The sequence below is a fragment of the Dreissena polymorpha genome, chromosome 10 (genome assembly GCF_020536995.1).
Source record: "Dreissena polymorpha isolate Duluth1 chromosome 10, UMN_Dpol_1.0, whole genome shotgun sequence".
Lineage (NCBI taxonomy): Eukaryota > Metazoa > Mollusca > Bivalvia > Myida > Dreissenidae > Dreissena > Dreissena polymorpha.
In genome coordinates, this window is record NC_068364.1 from 26,119,510 (window position 1) to 26,139,106 (window position 19,597).

Sequence of the window (19,597 nt, forward strand, 5' to 3'; positions counted from 1 at the left end):
CTGGTATTTTTAACTGATTCACCGTCTAGGATGAACAAAATGTGCGACCATTGATGTTTATTATTATTTACGAACCGCACGCACATTTTTCCGGAAATTAAAATTCAATTTAGTGTTCTAAAAAGCCCGTACTGTAATGAAATCCAAATTTGTTTGTTTGCAATTGCGCTTTTTTTAATGATAAGCAAGTCATCATGTGTATACGGGATATTTTGTAAATTGTTATTTAAAGACTATCGTGCAGCAAGAAATCCGAATGAAGACGCTTTTAAATTAGTTTATTTTTGTTGAAATTAATGCTATTGAGACTTAAATATACTTACCCGAAACATTAGTCGTTATATATTCTTTACCGAATTGAGCGGTCATTTCCATCTTACGGAAACAAAGATTCATGTTGTTACCATATACAGTTTGTAAAAGGGTGATCGTCTTAACTAACCCAAAAATTATAGCTGATGTAGCTGATGCAGCTGATTTTAAAACGTATTGTTGGTTCATAGTTTTTTATTATGCGAGTCTTGTGTATACTTATTTGCATTGCTCATTTGACGAAGATCTCTTCTTCTACCTCTTTACGGATATAGACTGTAGCGACAATGTTCTCGCGTGAGCGAAACAAGTTAACATGAGAGAAGCGACTCTCCAATACACTACATAATAACTAGTAGTTTACAACTGTTGAATTGGGTTAAGAGGTGTTCTCAACAATTGGCCATGCCAACACCACATAATCACACATGCATGAAAAATGTACCATCTGGAGGTCAAACACCTGTTTATAGAATATAGTTTTATCCTAAGAATACAATTTAATAAATGTTAAAAGCCCTGTTTAAGCATTTACTGATTCTTAGTTGTAATGCTATTCTTGTTCTTGCAATTTACATACTATTGTAATTTAGATAATTTAATGAATGTTCTTGTAATTAACATAATCTTGTAATGTGCATTATTTAATAAATCCTAAGAATATAATTTAATAACTTTCAAAAGCCCTGTTTAAGCATTTATTGATTCTTGATTTCAGTACTATATTTTCTTGTAATTAACATAATCTTGTAATTTAAATAATTTCATAAATGTTCTTGTAATTTACATTATCTTTTAATTAACATAAGTTTATAAATGTCGAAAGCCTACATCATAAAAATATAATTTAATAAATGTTAAAAGCCCTGTTAAGCATTAACTGATTCTTAGTTTTAATACTATCTTTTTTTGTTATTAACGCAATCTTGTAATTTACATAATTTAATAAATGTTCTTGTAATTAACATAATCTTGTAATTTGCATAAATAAATAAATCATAAGAATATAATTTAATAAATGTTAAACGCCCTCTGTATGCATTTATTGATTCTTTTTTATATCACTATCTTTTCTTGTAATTTACACTATCTTATAATTTACATAATTTAATAAATGTTAAAAGCATTCATCATAAATATATAATTTAATAAATGTTAAAAGCCCTGATAAAGCATTTATTGATTTTTAGCTTTAATACTATCTTTTATTGTAATTGTTATAGAGTATTTATGTGTTGAACCTAATAACCAAAGTATGCTACATATGTGTTTTAACACATAAATTAGGTTTTTACACAAAGAAATAATTTATAACATTGAAACATTTTCATCAAATCCTAAAGCTTTGCAATAAGGAACACAACAATAAAACACCATAATTACAGATGAATGTACACAAGTCAGTGATAAACTGATATGTACTGCTGGCTGGGAAAATCTCTGTTTAGCTGTTTCCATTCACTGGCGTAATCTTGTCGATACAGTGTATCGCTTAAACCTTCATTGCTAAAGAACCTAACACTATCTGCTTAAAGAATTAACTAACTGTTAAAAATTTAAATGCATACATTCATATACATTATGTGATACGGTGTCGTTGTATTGATACAACTCATATATAACGTTAATACAAAGACTTTAAAAAGCAGTAATGTATAGGTTTTGTTTTGTTTATCGACAGATCTCGCAACTGCTGTTTCTGTTCTTGTTCGCGTACGTGTTGTTGTTTGAACTCACGCCAAATGTATCGTTCAGTGAATACGTATTACTTACATGGGTAATTGCCATATCGGTGGAAGAATTGAGACAGGTAATTTACAGAAATAGTCTTAAGACTATGGAACATTGACAATAATGCAAATAGTATGTATTAAACGAAATAACATACAATAATAATGATATTATATAAGTTATAATAACATAACTTGTTTAATTCTTGTAGCACACTTCAAAAATGTTGTATCTCTACAAATGTGTATTTGGTGTGGTTTCTGTGTGGTATGATTATCAAATGTTTTTATGTAAATTACATATCGACTGAAAATATTATGAATTGAAACGTCATTGATCAAAGCAAATCGTTTCAATACACTTGTTAAAATGTAAAATTCTATATAATAGTATATCCATGTTATTTATAAAACAGGCTCATGCTGGTTCACGCTATAGACGGACTGTTACAAAACAGACTAAATGAATCATACGCTATGGAAGGACTATAACATGGGGCTCAAGGTGTGGCATAAGCTTTTGAAGGACTGTAACATAGAATCATGTTGGTATAAGGTATGGACGGACAGACCGAATGTGGTATACACTATGGGCGACTGTTACACAGGCTCAATGTGGCATACGCTGTGGACGACCTGATTAACAGACTCACTGTGGCATGCGCTATGGACGACCTGATACACAGGCTCAATGTGGCATACTTTAAGGACGGCCAGTAACACATGCTCTATGTGGCATAGGCTATGGACGACCTGTTTTACAGGCTCAATGTGAGAAACGCTATTAACGGATTATTGCACAGGCTCAAACTTGTATGCGCTAAGGACGGCCTGAAACGCATGCTAAATGTGGAATATGCTTTGGACAACCTGTTACACAGGCTAAATGTGGCATACTCTAAGGACGGCATGTAACACAGGCTCAATGTGGCATACGCTCTGGACGACCTGTTACACTGCCTTAATATGGCATACTTTATGGACGGACTGTTACACATGCTCAATGTGCCATACGATATGGGCGACCTGTTACACAAACTCGATGTGGCATATGAACGACGCAATACACAGGCTCAATGTGACATACACTATGGACGACCTGTTGCACATGCTCAATGTGGCATACGCTATAGACGACATGTTACAAAGGCTCAATGTGGCATACGCTAAGGACAACCTGTTATACAGGATCAATGTGTCATACGTTATTAACGACCTGTTACACAAGCTCAATATGCCATACACTATGGACGGATTGTTACACTGACTGAATGTATCATACGCTATGGACGGACTATTACATAGGGCTCAATGTGTGGCATAAGCTTTGGACGGACTGTAACATAGTATCACGTTGGTATAAGGTATGGACGGACTGTAACACAGCCTGAAGGTTGCATACGCTATGGACGGCCTGGTAAACAGACTGAATATTTCATACGTTATAGACGGACTATTACACAGTCTCAAAATTGCATAGGCTAAGGACGGCTTGTTACACATGATCAATGTGGCATTTGCTATGAACGACCTGATACACATGCTCAATGTGGCATACTCTAAGTACGGCCTGTAACACATGCTTAATGTGGCACACGTTATGGACGACCTGTTACTCAGGCTCAATGTGGCATACGCTTTGGACGGACTGTTACACAGGCGCGATGTTGCATAGGATATGGAAGGACTGTTACACAGGTTTAATGTGGCATACGTTATGGACGACCTGTTACACAGGCTCAATTTGGCATTCGTTATCGACGGACTGCTACACAGGCTCTATGTGACATACTCTATAAACGGACTGTTTACAGGCTAAAGATGACATAAGTTATTGACGGGTTGTTACACAGACTCAAAGTCACATACGTTATGGACAAACTATCACACATGGCATACGCTATTGACGGACTATTACATAGGTTTTAAAATGGCATACACTTTGGACGGAATGTTACATAGTATCATGTTGGTATAAGGTATAGACGGACTGTTACATAGGATCAGTATGGCATACGCAAGGGAAGGAGTGTTAGGGAAGCATAGACGGAAAGCTCAAATACAAGCTTTGAACATTATCCGATAATACTCTCAATGAAGTTATCACGAGTTTATTTTTTAAATAGTTACAAATGAACGTGTTTGTTTGATTTCAAAACGTTACAATATCGCACACACATTCTATACCGAACGGATGTGTTGTGTTGGTTGATATTGTGTGTTAATACATCATTTTAATCTAAAATATGTGACCATGTATTTATATGTTCTAGTTTTAATTGGGAGTATAACCACACCAAACCGGCTTTTATTAATGCAAACACTTTGACACATGTTTGTGTTGTAACAATCGGTCGACTTGATACTCCTCAGCGAGTAAACAAAGTCACACACTAAACATCTATTACCGTTGTTGCAGATGCTTCAGATGCCTGGTCATAAGAATGATAAGACTGCCACTCAAAGTGTGCAGTTAAGGACAAAACTGAAGAATTACATTTTGGATGGATGGAACTGGATCGATATATTTACGATCATTCTGTTTGTACTTGGATTCGGGCTGCGATTCGCACACTTTCCAGACAAGATTGATTATCCTAGACTCGTATATGCCTTCGATTTTGCCGCGTTCTGCATTAGACTCCTTTACATATTTTCTATTGAAAAAGCAATTGGCCCAAAAATCATTATATTTAAAAAAATGGTGAGTGCATAATTTGTAAACATTGCTGCAAAAATATAGCCTGTAAAACAATTAAATAATTAAATGTTGAAAATTTGATTACGTGTAATAAACGCGTTTAATCTAAAGATCTAAAATCAATTGAAATTATTAAGTTAGGGAAATATTGTCGGTAAGAATTCCTTGAAAACAATGAATGCGTGATATATGGAATTATTATGAAAACTTAGATATTTTCAAAATGCATAGAGTGACCGGTGGTATAAATATGTGAAGTTTTATCTTGTCGTTTTAAATGAAAACATATTCTGAACGAGTCAATGCTACAAAATAAGTCGTATGCAAAGGAAACTCGATATAACATATTCATTTTTTTCGGTATTTGTTTTTGAATAACACATTCTTACCAAGTTGTGTTTGTTAAATTTCACCACGTTGTTGCTCAATATCATTACTTGTCTAATTTTAAAATAGATTTATACATTATAAGAAGCTGCACAATTTGTATATTATGTATGTATTTTTCCCGATTCGGAAAGAAAATATTTAAGAAAAAATTAAGATGGCGCCGATTTATAACGTTTTGGCAGACAGAAGAGTGTTTGTTATCCGCGTGTTCACGACAACTTGCAGTTTTTACCTTTTTCCACTCATTTACCGCCTAGCATGAAATACAATCAATATTTCTTTTTCTTATAGTGTAACTTTATTTTTAAAAGTCTTACATGCATGATAAAATATATAAAGCAGAAATGCGAGTATCCCTCAGTTATAGGATTGTTCTATTTCAGGTAAAGGACCTACGGCATTTCTATGTAATCATGGTGGTGTTTGTAGTGGCTTACGCCATTACCTCGTACTCCATTCTCTACCCCGGTGCTAAAATTACTTTGGCAAATGCTAAACATTTAATAAGAAGGCCTTACTGGCTTCTTTATGGAGAGCTCACTTTAGATGAGACTGAAGGTATTTATGAATTTGAATAAAGCACGCGCTATGTAATAAACTCATTTTGTATTTTTGCCTTGAGTACATCAAGTCCTTACATAAAGATGGTTGCGTATTTTATTTAATCAATATTTCGAACCATGCAGATACATTTATTTTATATTTGGTACACTCAAATAATGATAACAATTATCAGTTTAGGTGAACTATATAATTATTTTTCATTCAGATCTTTAACCGATCACTATTGGATATGATGGTTGAACGTTATAAATGCAAACATCCAGTTATACGGATATATGATAATATGTGTATAATTTTAATATTTGTTTTTCTAAAAGAGTTTAAGGATTGTACAAATGACACTGGCCTATGGGAAAACGGAACAACACGACTCTGCCCAACTGAGACCGGCAGGACTTATGGTCCTTTCATGATGGGAGTTTACCTTATGTTTTCAAATATCCTGCTTCTCAACATTCTTATTGCAATGTTTAAGTATGTGCACATACTCCAAAGAACTTACTCTTATATAAATAGTTCAGTGGTATTTTATTTATTCATATTTGAATAGCTCAAAAAACGTGCTGTGCCATGATATGTAAATAATTGCATTTATCATTATTCATTTAAATGTTCGCAGTAGTTCGTCGATTTCCGATCTATATAAATGAAACAGTAATTAAATTGATTTCGTTTTCCAGTTACACATTTACTAAAATCCAAGACAAATCAGAGAAGATTTGGTGTTTCCAGAGATTCGTTGTCATCAAGGATTACGCACAACGGCCTGTATTATGTCCTCCTTTGAATTTATTATCTTGGCCTATATACAAGCTTTTCCAATGTTGTGTGACCAAGCGTACAAAAGATGAGCTCTCAGATGATCATTTCCGTAAGTACCATGCGGATTAATAATACGACAACTATAGCAAAGATTTAGTAGACATGAGAGGTATATTGCATATTATATTTAAATACTCTGCATAAAACGACAAACTACCTTAAATTAGTGTCAACTGGCCTGTTCATTTCAGTATGTAATATTTTGTAAATGTCGCTATTGAACAGAGACACGTGTTGTAAGATTGACAATTAAACCGATATCAGAAAAAATGTATATAATAAACACGTCATTGGAGTAAATAGCTACAGTTTTCTCATAATTAACATTAACACGATGTACACGTCTTTATTTGCGCCCATGCATGTCTGTACGTGTGCACGTTATGATCTTCATGTGCACAGATAGGTGTATGAATGTGGGTATGAGAAGGTCTTAGTATTTTCACGTCCACATCTTTTAGTGCGACTTTACAGTTCCTCCAGTGCGCACGTGTAAATGTGACAAATGAACGGCTTGCATATAATTATATTAAATAATCTAACATACATAGAACTACTTACTGCTATTTTAAAATATTGTTATCCATAATTAATGTTAAAGATGTATATCGCATGAACACTATTAAGTCAGTACGAAGTATTTTAAATAATGTGAACACTATTCAAAAACAACGGTGAAACCCTATTAGTCCATAGTTTAACGTAGCATATTATATTGTTACCACGACTAATCAAGTCGAGCTTTGCCGACCAATCAACGTTATAAGCTACCATGAATAACTTATTAGTTCCACCAACTTATTAAGTCATTATCACGACATACAAAATCGATCTCACTGAACTGTTCGTCGATTCCATAATTCACTAGGTCGTTCATACGATTAATTTAAATACTTGCATTCGTGCCATATTGAACACTGGTGAATAAAACATTAATTGAATAATGCATGATCGAAAACTGAGTAAAAAGCATATGTCGTTTTATCCATATATGGCTTGTGTAAACACTGCACAGTCAAAGCCAAGTTCGATATATACTGACTTCAATGCGCGTTTTTCGTTAACACTAACTCGAAGCGAACGTGCAGCACATGCATTACTGTTCGATCATTATTACCAGATCGCAAACAGTATTTAACAAAGTTTTGACATATCGAGCTTGCTTGTATTAAAACACCAATACACTTTGCACAATCTACGGGTACTTCATATTCCCATGCACCAGATGAAGAGTTTGACGGCCTTCATGACATATTATACATTCTGACTTTCGCAAATTTAGATATAATTTAATCAATTCGTTAAATGCAAAATACTTAGCAACCAGCATACTTAAGTTGTGATTAATGTGTAAATTATTTTCTTTTATTATCATCAATTTGCGTAATTTAGGGAATGTGTATGCTACCGAAAGGGAGAGCATATAATCGACACCTTTTCAATCCGTTAGAATGATAATTTTGAAGATTTTATATTGCGTGGGTCTGAAACAAATCAACCGATAATCACGTCCGCCCTACTCTGTGTCCGCCCATCCGTCTGTCAGTCCTTCCGTCCGTCACACGTTGCTAGTTTCGTTTACGAGCGGGATCTAAGACACTTCTGATCGGAATTAGATGACAGTTGAAATGCAGCATCCATAAAGTGTGGACATGCACATAAGTTTCAGGTCGTTCTTGTCCAATGATTATTCAGAGTGTAATTGCTGATTGATAATTACTATCTTACTGCTCGAATCCGAGCGAGATCAAATACACTAATGATTCGATTTGGATGAAACTTGATATGCAACATCCCTATGGGGTAAACGTGCGCATAGTTGCCAGGTCTTTCCGTTCAAATATATTTTGGGGCGTTATTTCCCTTTGGTAATAAGTAAGACACACTTGCTAGTGGATTTTCGTTTTGTAAGTTCGTTTCGCCCCGTTGATTTGTCCGTGAGTTATTATTTGAATAATATTGACTTTCCGCGTTCGATGTGGAATACGTATGATTAGAATTATATGTAAGTTCTGGTGCACATGCGCGTATAGTTTCAGTTTGTTTCGCAAAATAGTTTTTAAGAGAGGTATTGTCGCTTGATGTATTATACAAGTATGACATTGTCTAACGAATTGCATGTTTCCGTGCCACATTAACTTTTGATACGAATTTGCTACAAACTGTATTTGCAGTATCCTTAGATGTTTAAAACGGGAACATTTCTGTCCTTTCGCTCCAGTGAGTTTTCATATAGTATTTACCGCTTGAATAATGATACGATTAAACACGATTGACTGATGTTTACAATATTTGTGTTATATTGTTGTGACGCTGCACGGTGTGGTCGAATATAATAACATTCTAGTAAACATTAACGAAATATTAATGTTCTTTTATACCAATTGTTGATAAAGTTCGTAGAAAAATAGTCGTGACATTAAGAGAAATAAAAGCATTGCGTTACAAGTGAGAGTAAAGATTAAAACACAACTTTGTGCTAACTCTTAGTTAGTTTTTACACCACTAATCACCGCTGACATCTGTTTCCTCTATATTGGGTAGAAGTAGTTTTATTTTGGCACTGATAAACAAATCATGGTAAAATACAAACAAATACTAAGTAATACATTGCATACTATAACAAATATAAGTTCAAAAAACACATATTACCATGACATGATAACCATTACCAGGGATAACACAAAAAAGTGAAAATGATTTCAAAATCATTTGGGTTTAGCCACGTCATCAATATAGTTTTCCTCTTTAGCACTAAGTATTTATATTGTAAAGCCACTTCTCCATAATATCTTTAAGGAAAACTTAAACGCTTCCCGCCACATGCAGAGTTTTCCTAATTATGATTTTTTTAAGCGCAGGAACCATTCAAGATTGGTACTCTAACTTGAACAAATCAAGATGGCGTCACGTAAATTTAAAATAATGGAGGCTATTACGCAAATTTCATTTAAAAAATAAAAGAAACAATTTTGCGTTATTTTAAATATACACACGTGAATGCAACGTACTAACAGACACAGCTAAAATTTAACATTGCATTCATGTAAACGATCGGTTTTAATAATATTATACATTTATTATTAACATAACATATTTTCATGTTTGATATATTTATAAAACATTGTATATGTATTTCCCAATAACGTAATAAAGCGCGTTTTACCATTACACTGTTGAATTTTTAGGAATTATTTTCAAACATTATGCTCGAGTGATGCGCAATAGGCCTTAGACTTTCGACGTAATCAATTGCACAATAAATACTTTAAGTAAACATAAGACTCGACTCGTAACTATTGTAAATTTAACAACACTTGAGTTCCATCTTTGTCTGTGGAGAAAAACAGCCTGTTGTTTTAGAATTATTCAACTATTATGAAATCAAGACAATTATTTTATTAAGAACTTTATACAACATAGGCAACTGACACTGGAGATAAAATTAATGAATACTTCAAAACGAATCTTTGATTTGAGCTTGACAAATGAGTAACTAAACGTTGAATTTTACCTCAATAAGAACTGTCCCATGCTGCTATCAATGCAAATCTAACATTATGCTCTTCAATTTACAATGTTAATTTATATAAACGATAATCTTGACTTAAATATTTATCGTTTCCACTCTCACACACCCGCCTAAAGCTTAATGTTTAAAAAAAAGAATTATTGTAAACAGAATTTAACATATTTAATTCAACATAAATTGTGTTCTTTGTATTGTTTTTTTTTTCATTAGTTTAATCACGATTAAATAATAATGACAATGTGATATGTAAACAGTTTGTTTGTTTGAGTTGTAAATTAAATATGTTTACAGATGTTCCTTACGACGACAAGGGGCTTCGTAAAACCAATTACGGTGAAGGTAAACAGTACCTCACATTAAGTAAATTTATGAAAGAGGCACATCGCAGCTATCTGCATAAGAAAAAAACAGAAAGTGACACTTCGATGATAGAAACAACGGCAAATGAAAAGTAAGATGTCCCTAATGGAAGCTTATAATTTGAACATTAATATCATCGCAATGCTCTTCTTCAATGATTAAGTGTAGTATGCGTAGTCAACATCGCAGAAACATTAGCTCTGTTTTATAGCAGGTATCTAATGAGCAGTGTACAGTACATTTGTATCCCTTGTTTAAAAATGTGTAGTTCTCCAAATAGCCAATTTATTGCAAAGACATATAAAGCGCATATATACGAGGGTAAATCCAGATATACGTAGCCGTTTATAAATTTATTTTGAATAAATACACCATTTCGGTACTACACTGTTTGCGCTTCCTTCGGTTTTTGTTTCAAGATACCAGATGTCGGTATGAAAAAGTTATTAAAGGAAAACCGTCCAAAAAGCTGTTGTTTTCTTACGTTCGAGAAATTGAGTGTACACATATCATTTTATATTATAAAACACAGTATTGACGCAAGTGTACTGTAAAATATAACTAAAAATCACGATTTTCTCAGACGCCGTTTCATTTCTGATAACTTATCGACGAAAAAAATGATTTAACCCCCTTTTTGGAACTGATTTCCTTAAAAGCACATTTCGAGACCTAGCTTTGAAATGTCATACAGCCCTTTCCTATGTTTAAGTGCTGGACATGAAATAACTACCCATCTTGAATAAAATTTATATGTGTACTTCAATACTATAATTATCTTTATAGAACGCTATGTGATTCAGTATACGTGTTTTCTTAATCACGTTACCTACTGTAGAATTATAATTCTGAACGAAAACCTGCCGACTAACATAATCAATTTGCCTTTTTTGAACAGGATGGATTTTGGGGTGGCTAATAATAATACTGATAATATCATGTTCATCAGCCCCTTTCAGTAATATTTTAATAAAAGTAAGGTATTTTATGACGTGTCGACCTTCTTCTGATATGAACTTTTGTTTCAACATTCTGGTTCTGACTTTGCAGATGATTTAATTAGAGGGCGATAATAAGTGCATCTTTCATTGCAGTATATTTAATTAGAAATTTAGCATGAGTGGAGGAATGAGATGCCATATCCCATTCATGGCCCACATGAGTTAAAATGTTGAATATGCCAGAAAAGATCCTGCTAAAGAGCCGGACTAAATAAGCATATAAAAACACATGAACAAAACAAAAACATGTATAGCTGATGTGTGTAGTGTTTTTTTATTGTATCAAGTCTTCGTAGATATAACGGACATATAATATCTATAAGTGCTACCTAATTACACGGTTCGTTCCGTATATGTGATAAAGCTAGATTCTCACGTTTTTTTATAGAGAAGTATTATCGGTTTTACGTCATGTCTTTCCACGATGTCTCTGCATTAATTTTTAAGTGTATTCAGCACTTTTATAATCATACAAAATCATTCGGGTTGGAATGAATTGAAGATGCATTTGAAATATTTACATAGTTTAACATTAGATGGCAATGTCAGCAAAAGTTGAAATAACCTATTTAAGTGAACCTATACTTAATTTCCTCAATATATCAATATTTCCTCTTAAATAGCAAGTATTTTGAAAGTATAAAAGAGAAAAATAAACGTGGTTATGTTGATCACTTCTAATGAAATCGTATCGTGTATTGCATAAGCACAAATATTTCCATCCACTTTACTTTTTGCCACTATAATATATTCACCAACTCAGAACTTGTTCAATAGAAGGTCGTCCAAATGTGTCACCACAGAGCTACATGCACGTATTATCGTATGTTAACACATATCAAATGTCATTGTATAAAAAACGAATCGCAATTATGGTAATATTTGATCATAACAAACTGTTTAGTATCGATTCGGCTTTACCTCTTCCTGTTTTTCATTACACTTATATTGCACATATATGTTATTGTTTTGTGTGCTCAACTGGCGAATTTGTTTGTTTGATTGGTGGGTTTTCATGTAACTTTCGCTTTTTAGAACGGTCCACACTTCATAACGCCTTCTTTTAATATTGGCATCCTCAACATTTATACCTGGCGTCTTGATACCTGGAAATAGTTAGCATAGTATTCGGTTCAGTAAGCACAGTATTACGTTTAAGGGCATATTCACACATTAGAATGTTCATTAATGTTAGAATAATACAAGTTACACTGTTTAAATAATATCGTCAAATGCCTTAAATTGCGCACACCAAATGTGAGCGTTAAGTTTGTGAGCAAACATATAATAATACAAAATAGCAATATGATAATACATAGAAACACAAAGATAACTCTTGATCTCTAAAGAGAAAAAGATCTCCAAAACTTTCGTACTAATGCGGAAGTCCTTCATGACTGTTATTTCGTGTAAATTTTTCTAACATAGGAAAAAGCTGTTTGTCATTTGGAAGCCATGTCCAAACATTTGCTTTAAAGGAAGTCAGTTCCAAATAGGGGTGTTTAATTCAATTTTATGGCAAAGAATTGACATCGGAGAAATAAAATTATCGTACTTTTAGTTATATTGCAATGTACACGTGCGTCAATACTGTGTATGATAAGATAACAAGATATGTGTACATCCAATAGCTCGACAGTCACGAAGGTAGACACAAGATTTTAGGACGGTTTTCCATTAATAACTTTGTTATACCAACGTCTACGATCTTGAAACTAAATCCGAAAAAAGCGCATACAGTGTAGATCCGAAACGGCGTATTCGTTTGAAAAAATAAATAAATATAAAGTCGCTTACCGGTGAAAATATCCGCTACTCCTTCGCGACAAACATGAACACGGCGCAATCTTGGATGTAAGTTCAAACTAACTTTACTTAATCACAGTTGGCTCCAAATTACGAATGCACCCCTACCCCTGAAAACGCAGACCTTTGTATATCACAGAAAAGCAATTCACATTAACAGAAAGCGAGGAATAATCGCTACAATTATATACATAATTCGTTATAACAGTCCGCATCTACTTCGAACAGTAATATTGAACATAAATTCTTCAACGTTTACATGGCAACTGGACTGAATAACGTCTACGGCGTCGAACATTATGTTAATTCGCGTTGAAACATTCGAATGACGTCTTTTTTGCAGACGGCATCAACTAATAAACGCCAAATATATGACAGGAATTTTAAGTTTTTAAATAAAAAAATATGTACACGTTTTGTTCAAGTTATAAGTTCAAACACACACAAAAATGTTTTTGTTTAGTTTACAAAAGTGTCTCGTGAAGGATACGAACTTTAAGGCTTTTATCTTGACACTGAAAGTACGGTAAAGAAAACCTACGTATTTCGGGATTATCTCTCATACATGTGTAATACAATAACAGATAAAAAACGTTCGGAACGAATAATTCGGATCAACCAGGCTTTATAATATTCACTTACATATCAAAATATTTATGTTGTAAAGCGATCAACATGTCCGCAACATAAGTATAATTGTTAATTTATGTTCTAGAAGTTGTGAGAAGTGTTAGTTTGAATGACAATCTTCGCCCTAATGATGTCAAATATACGCTCCAATACATTTGATGTGTTTGTTTCTGAAGCGAAATATTACTTTGTTGTTTTGCTGAATAATATATATGAGTTTTTAGACCGTAACATACAATCAAAAGATCTAGCTTGCATTATTATTGGATAGAAGTATAAACTCGATTAAATTGTGTTTAAATATATTTTACTTCCATTTCAGGCTTGATCATTTGAAAAACAAAGTAAGTCCATTAAAATATATACCTTAATGAGCTAATAAAACAGACCGGCAATGTCTTTTGTTAATATTTAAGTACTTTATTAACCTATTGCAAAGTGTCCTATATTGTTTATTTAATTATATACTCGTTCTCATATTGTATTATTACTAATTCGGAAATAAATGCGTAAAATGGTAATAATAAGTGCTATAGGATAATAATAATAATAATAATAATAATAATAATAATAATTCGAGCTACAACAATGTATAAAAAATTACGAAATCTTTAATATTCGTTTAATAAGTTCAAAAATCCAACGTAATCGCATAAACTCACCAAACATATTGTGAAACACAGTTTAGATCCCCTTTACCTACTGATTCAACACAGGTCATACTAATCGCACACATAATTAAAAACCTAAACCTTCAAAGTTTATATTTTAGTGTATGTAATGCTTGCAAAAAATGGCGCGTAGTTACCCGGTTCTGGCATAGATGTCAGATTAAATAATTGAGGTCACACCTCTATAAAAAAAAATGCTATTCGATTGTGTTAAAATTTCATCCGAAATAAGATTACTACGCTAGCAGAGATGGCAGTCCGCTGATGCATTAAAACGTGTGTTTTTTTAAAGATCGAATACATTGTGAATTGTGATTGTGAGATAAATAAATCAGCATGTATCTAGCCATAAAAGCAACTGCGAAATTATCCTGATTGACGTGTTGGCAATGCTCACTACCTGCACTGTCACTGCCGATTCAAGCTGTTTCAATTCGTTTAAATAGTCTGCTTACGTTCATATTCTGGTCAATAATTTTTTATATCAGTATATATGATGAACTTGTATGAATAGTTATTTAAATCAGAATAAATTATATTCTCCAGTTAACACGTTGCTGTTATTAAACGCTCATTTGAACAATCCTAAAAAAAGGAAAATCAAGTTCGAAAATTATTAAGTAAGTCGTAAACTGTATTGTGTCAGAGTGAAATACTGTCAATGGAACTTTTTATTGTTACAATTTCAAGATTATGTATCAAAAGATTTTGTCTTATGAAGCAATAAATATTACTTTTCTCTCTTATTTCGACTTTACTCGCTTAAAAATTTTTAAGCGTGAGCTGTAATTTTGTGACCCGCTAAGAAATTTCACAAAAAGTAAAGTCGATATATAGAGCGAATATAAATACGATTTAACGCTAACAAACATTTTAACAATAAATAATAGTAATAAAGGGAATACAACGGCAAAATGGCATGTCTCGGCATGGACGTCGCCCTCTTGTTTGTCAAGTGATTACATCCTCTGCGTATGTGCACTAAAACTGGGAAAGCACCATATCAACAAACAATTTGAGAGATATGAACGAAAGAATGTTATGCTGTGAAAATAGCGAATGATCCTGCTAACACTAAAATATCTGTATATTTCAAAAGTATGTTTATGAATAGTTTGATTAGTACAATAACGCACTTACTCACTAATTTTAAAACGGTAGGTGGACACATGTAAGCACGCCCCTTTTGATCTGTTAAATGACATAGGCTGCTCAACCTACCCATGCCAGGTTAGCTACACACAACTACGCTTTATCAGTGATTCTGGCCCAGTTCCGTTTAATTTATTCTAATTTTAACAATAATTATGACTTTAAAACGTCTTAGTAATTAAATATATCTTAAAATTGAAATCATTAAACCAAACATGTGCACTAAAAGTTAGTTTTAATTCATATCATTATGTTCCTTTCCTCGTGAGTGCTTTTTTAACGCAACAGTTTCAGTATTTCATTCTAATGCATTATTTTAATAGTACGCTCTCAAAACCGTTTAATTGATGAATTGCGTGTATTTATTTTTCTCAGTACAAAGTGTTAGAAAATCTAAATTAATATATCTTTAACTCAATAAATTATTTTTGAAAATTAAATTAATGATTTGATGAGTTAGAAGTTAAGACAAGGGGCGTTTATGAAAATATAAATACACCCAAGGCGTTTTAATTTAGATTAAAATATCCGGTTTCTTAACATCAATAAGACATGTGTACGCTTCAACAACTATTCTAAAAATAATCAAACGCTTGCGTTCAAACTTTAATTGCCTGCAGTACATTTTGCGGTGAACGATTAGATGTTTCATTCATATCGCATAATACAAAAAGAAATAGCAAGTTCGACGAGCGGCTTTATACATTCAAGTGTAAATTCCTTAATGCTTTTTATAAATACCATGATTTTTTTAATAAATGTTGTTAAGATTTGAAATACAGATACTTGTGTATAAACACATACGTTTGTTTATTTTTTTAACGCCGTGAAATGCAAAACAATGCATCAATCTTTGTAAAGGTAACAATTTAATTTGGTGATTCTGAACAAAATTGATTTAAAACAAAATCAATAAATATTGTTTAAACGAGATTAAAAAACAAGAAATACTCCGGTTCTGGTTACTCGGTATGCAGCCCGCTTACCCTGGTTTGCGATCAAGTGATTGAAATGACTTTGCACCCAAGTATGCTGGTTTGCGATCAAGTTAATTAAATGACTTTGGTCACGTTAATTATCTTGAGGCTGTTATAAATGTGTTTGCAGACATGATGTCACCTGACCAGCAAACACAATACTTCCGTAAAGATGGCCAAGCCGCAATCGTTAAAATACGAAAACAATACTTGATAAAAATAGTAACCAATATTTAAGATACTTGTTAGCTTTGATCAGATTGCCCTTGTAGAGGTATATTTGCTTTGTTTACATCTTTTTCACTAGCGTTAAGATTAATATATGAATAATGCTTCTCTAGAAAATATTACCATGATAGTTATTCTTGTTTACATCCGCTAGTCTTTTACTTAAAGCAACCGATCAATTACCTGCACAAAACAGCTGACGACAAACAACAAAACATTAAACTTAAACATATCATGAACGCTTGAGTCCCGGTATTAACAACGCAGAAGTATATGCCAATAGATTGCAATGTTGTTGTGTAAGGCGTGTAATTAAGGGTAAATTACCTACTATTGTGCATGTGAATAGTAAATAAAGAACAATGCATTCAATAAAATTACTTCCTAATATGTTTCTATTTGTAATATGTTTCTATTTGTATAGTTATATATATAGTATCATTCTACACAAATTATGCTATATGATTGATAATTTTAAATTGCATTCCTTCATAATGAAACGGCACGCTGTAGACTACCCATCATTTCATTGATTTGTTAGGATATTTTAATAACGAGAGAGGTTTAATCACGTTGGTCGAATAGTTGATTCTGACGCAGCTCCTGTTGTTAACAAATGTACATTTACCCGTATTAAAATATATTCTTATACATAATGCCAGTCAAAACAAGACGACGAGTTTTAAATTATGTTTCTGTTCAATGAAGGTTTTCGAAACCTACCATCGATCGTATCACGAGGTATTTGTACGAAAATGTTTGCTTTTACTACCACGTTACTCAATTGCAATACTTCTTTCTTAACCGTATTATTATAATATGTTATTGCAGAATGATGAGTTGGCGAGCCTGGTGTACGTATGCATTTTCTGTTCATTTATGTGTGGTTATAATTATGTATATATATACAGGAGTTTACATTAAAAACCGTTTTATTATTCAGTGTTAAAAATGTCCTTATTTAAGACCATTTACCGAATAATGAAACGATAATAGAACGTTCCTTTAATAATGTTTATAAACTAACTCGGAATGAACTACTTAGACACTTTATTATGTTCTAAAGAAACTTAAACATGTATAACAATTGTATATATTATTTGGGTATGAGTAAGCACATGCCATAAAATTAAATATAAATTGAAAATGCAAATTGTACATTATCAAAATCTGAAAGTAAAACACTTGTCAGCATTAATTTGAATATGTGTGTAACAGATTTTGTCGACAATCCTTATTGTTAAAAAGACCATAAGCGATGAAAATCGTTTTAAAAATAATGAACACCATTTAGGCGACGCATAGAAGAAATTTATATTTAAACATGCTTTTTAACTCGGATTTTTTTTTTGAAAAAAAAATACCGTGACGGCGTAGTATTCTTTATTTGGTTGCATAGACGCTCACTAATGTGATATCCTTTCACGTTTCAGCCTCAGTCTTCAGGACCAGCTTAACAGAATGCAGGCGAGTATCGACAACCTGTGAATGAAGAAGTAGAAGGTATTGTTTTATGTTCAACAAGATGCGTTACTATTGATAAAGCAATTAAACAAACCTTTTTGTTTTTTTTCTTAAAAATCCAAGTGATTCCGTTAAGTCGAAAACCATTTTCTGAAACAAACACATTGCGGTGTGAACGTAGGCATAGCTACCAAATGCGGTATAAAATGTTATATAAATATTTTTTCAAAGCGCTATTACTTTTCTATTTAATGAATATAACATTTTCAAACTTCACAACGAGTTACTATATACGCAAAATGTCAAAACGAAATGTAGCACAAAGTGTCAGTCGAACTATCTGTTTAGGAGCCGTGCGAAGAAAGAAAAGACGTCTGTAATTTCGTGTTAACAAATCATACATGTTTATAAAAGAGTTGTCAATAGATACATATTTTAATTAACAATTACCTAAATATTCAGGAATGTTTGAAATGTGTATATACATTGTATATAAATCGATGCGATTTTTTTTCTATTCATCTTTTACAATCGATAATTACTTCATGCTTGAAAAACAAATTCACCGCTTATGAAGTAAGCGTGTCATTATTTTTTTAGAGTTTACAGGTAATGCTTGTATGAACAATATGCTCGGACTAAATAACGTATAAGTCTATAATTACAAAACTACTGTTATTGAAAGAAACTTATTTTTTTCAAAATAGTGCATACTCGGTTTCGCTTCTATTGATGGAATTGTGTATATGGCATTGACGTCATTATTATTGTTTGTGTAAGCATTATTCAGACATTATTATTAAACTAACCTAAAATAAATATTTACTTAACTACCGAAGGATCAGTTCATCAATTAATTAATGCCGTTACCAGATCATTGAAATGAGTATTAAGAATTACAACCGAATCAAGATGGCAACCGAGGAGTACTTAAGCGTCACTTACAAAATATTGAATACTTTTACCATAAACCATCGCGCAGCCAGAGTATCCTAACCAGTGTTATGTCAGGCAACTGCAGTTGGAATGCAGGTAAACGCAAACAAGTTTACGGTCAACACCAGTAACCCAAGTAACGTTTTTTAATCTAAAATACTAAAAAAATGCTTCCTTCGTTTGACGAAGATCTTTTCAAAAGGCAGTTTGTAGGATTCATCTGAATCAACCACTTATTTGAACTACAATACAATGCAAGCACCTATCGCGCAACCAGTTCCGTGCAACACTTTGAACAGCATGCCTAATTTTCATTATACA

The 19,597-nt window shown here is 32.7% G+C and overlaps 1 protein-coding gene across 2 annotated transcripts in view; it reads left to right on the forward strand.

Annotated features, from left to right (window-relative positions):
- The window catches only part of LOC127847373 (transient receptor potential cation channel subfamily M member 7-like), a 156,678-nt gene that overhangs the window by 128,788 nt on the left and 8,293 nt on the right, over nucleotides 1-19,597 (forward strand). For both annotated transcript variants that reach the window (XM_052379240.1, XM_052379239.1), the window contains 9 exons: nucleotides 1,994-2,122; nucleotides 4,462-4,746; nucleotides 5,517-5,691; nucleotides 6,015-6,171; nucleotides 6,378-6,568; nucleotides 10,343-10,502; nucleotides 14,171-14,192; nucleotides 17,708-17,730; nucleotides 18,310-18,379. In XM_052379240.1, coding sequence (XP_052235200.1) covers nucleotides 1,994-2,122; nucleotides 4,462-4,746; nucleotides 5,517-5,691; nucleotides 6,015-6,171; nucleotides 6,378-6,568; nucleotides 10,343-10,502; nucleotides 14,171-14,192; nucleotides 17,708-17,730; nucleotides 18,310-18,364 — 1,197 coding nt within the window. In that variant the 3' untranslated portion in view covers nucleotides 18,365-18,379. The remainder of the gene's footprint in view (nucleotides 1-1,993; nucleotides 2,123-4,461; nucleotides 4,747-5,516; nucleotides 5,692-6,014; nucleotides 6,172-6,377; nucleotides 6,569-10,342; nucleotides 10,503-14,170; nucleotides 14,193-17,707; nucleotides 17,731-18,309; nucleotides 18,380-19,597) is intronic.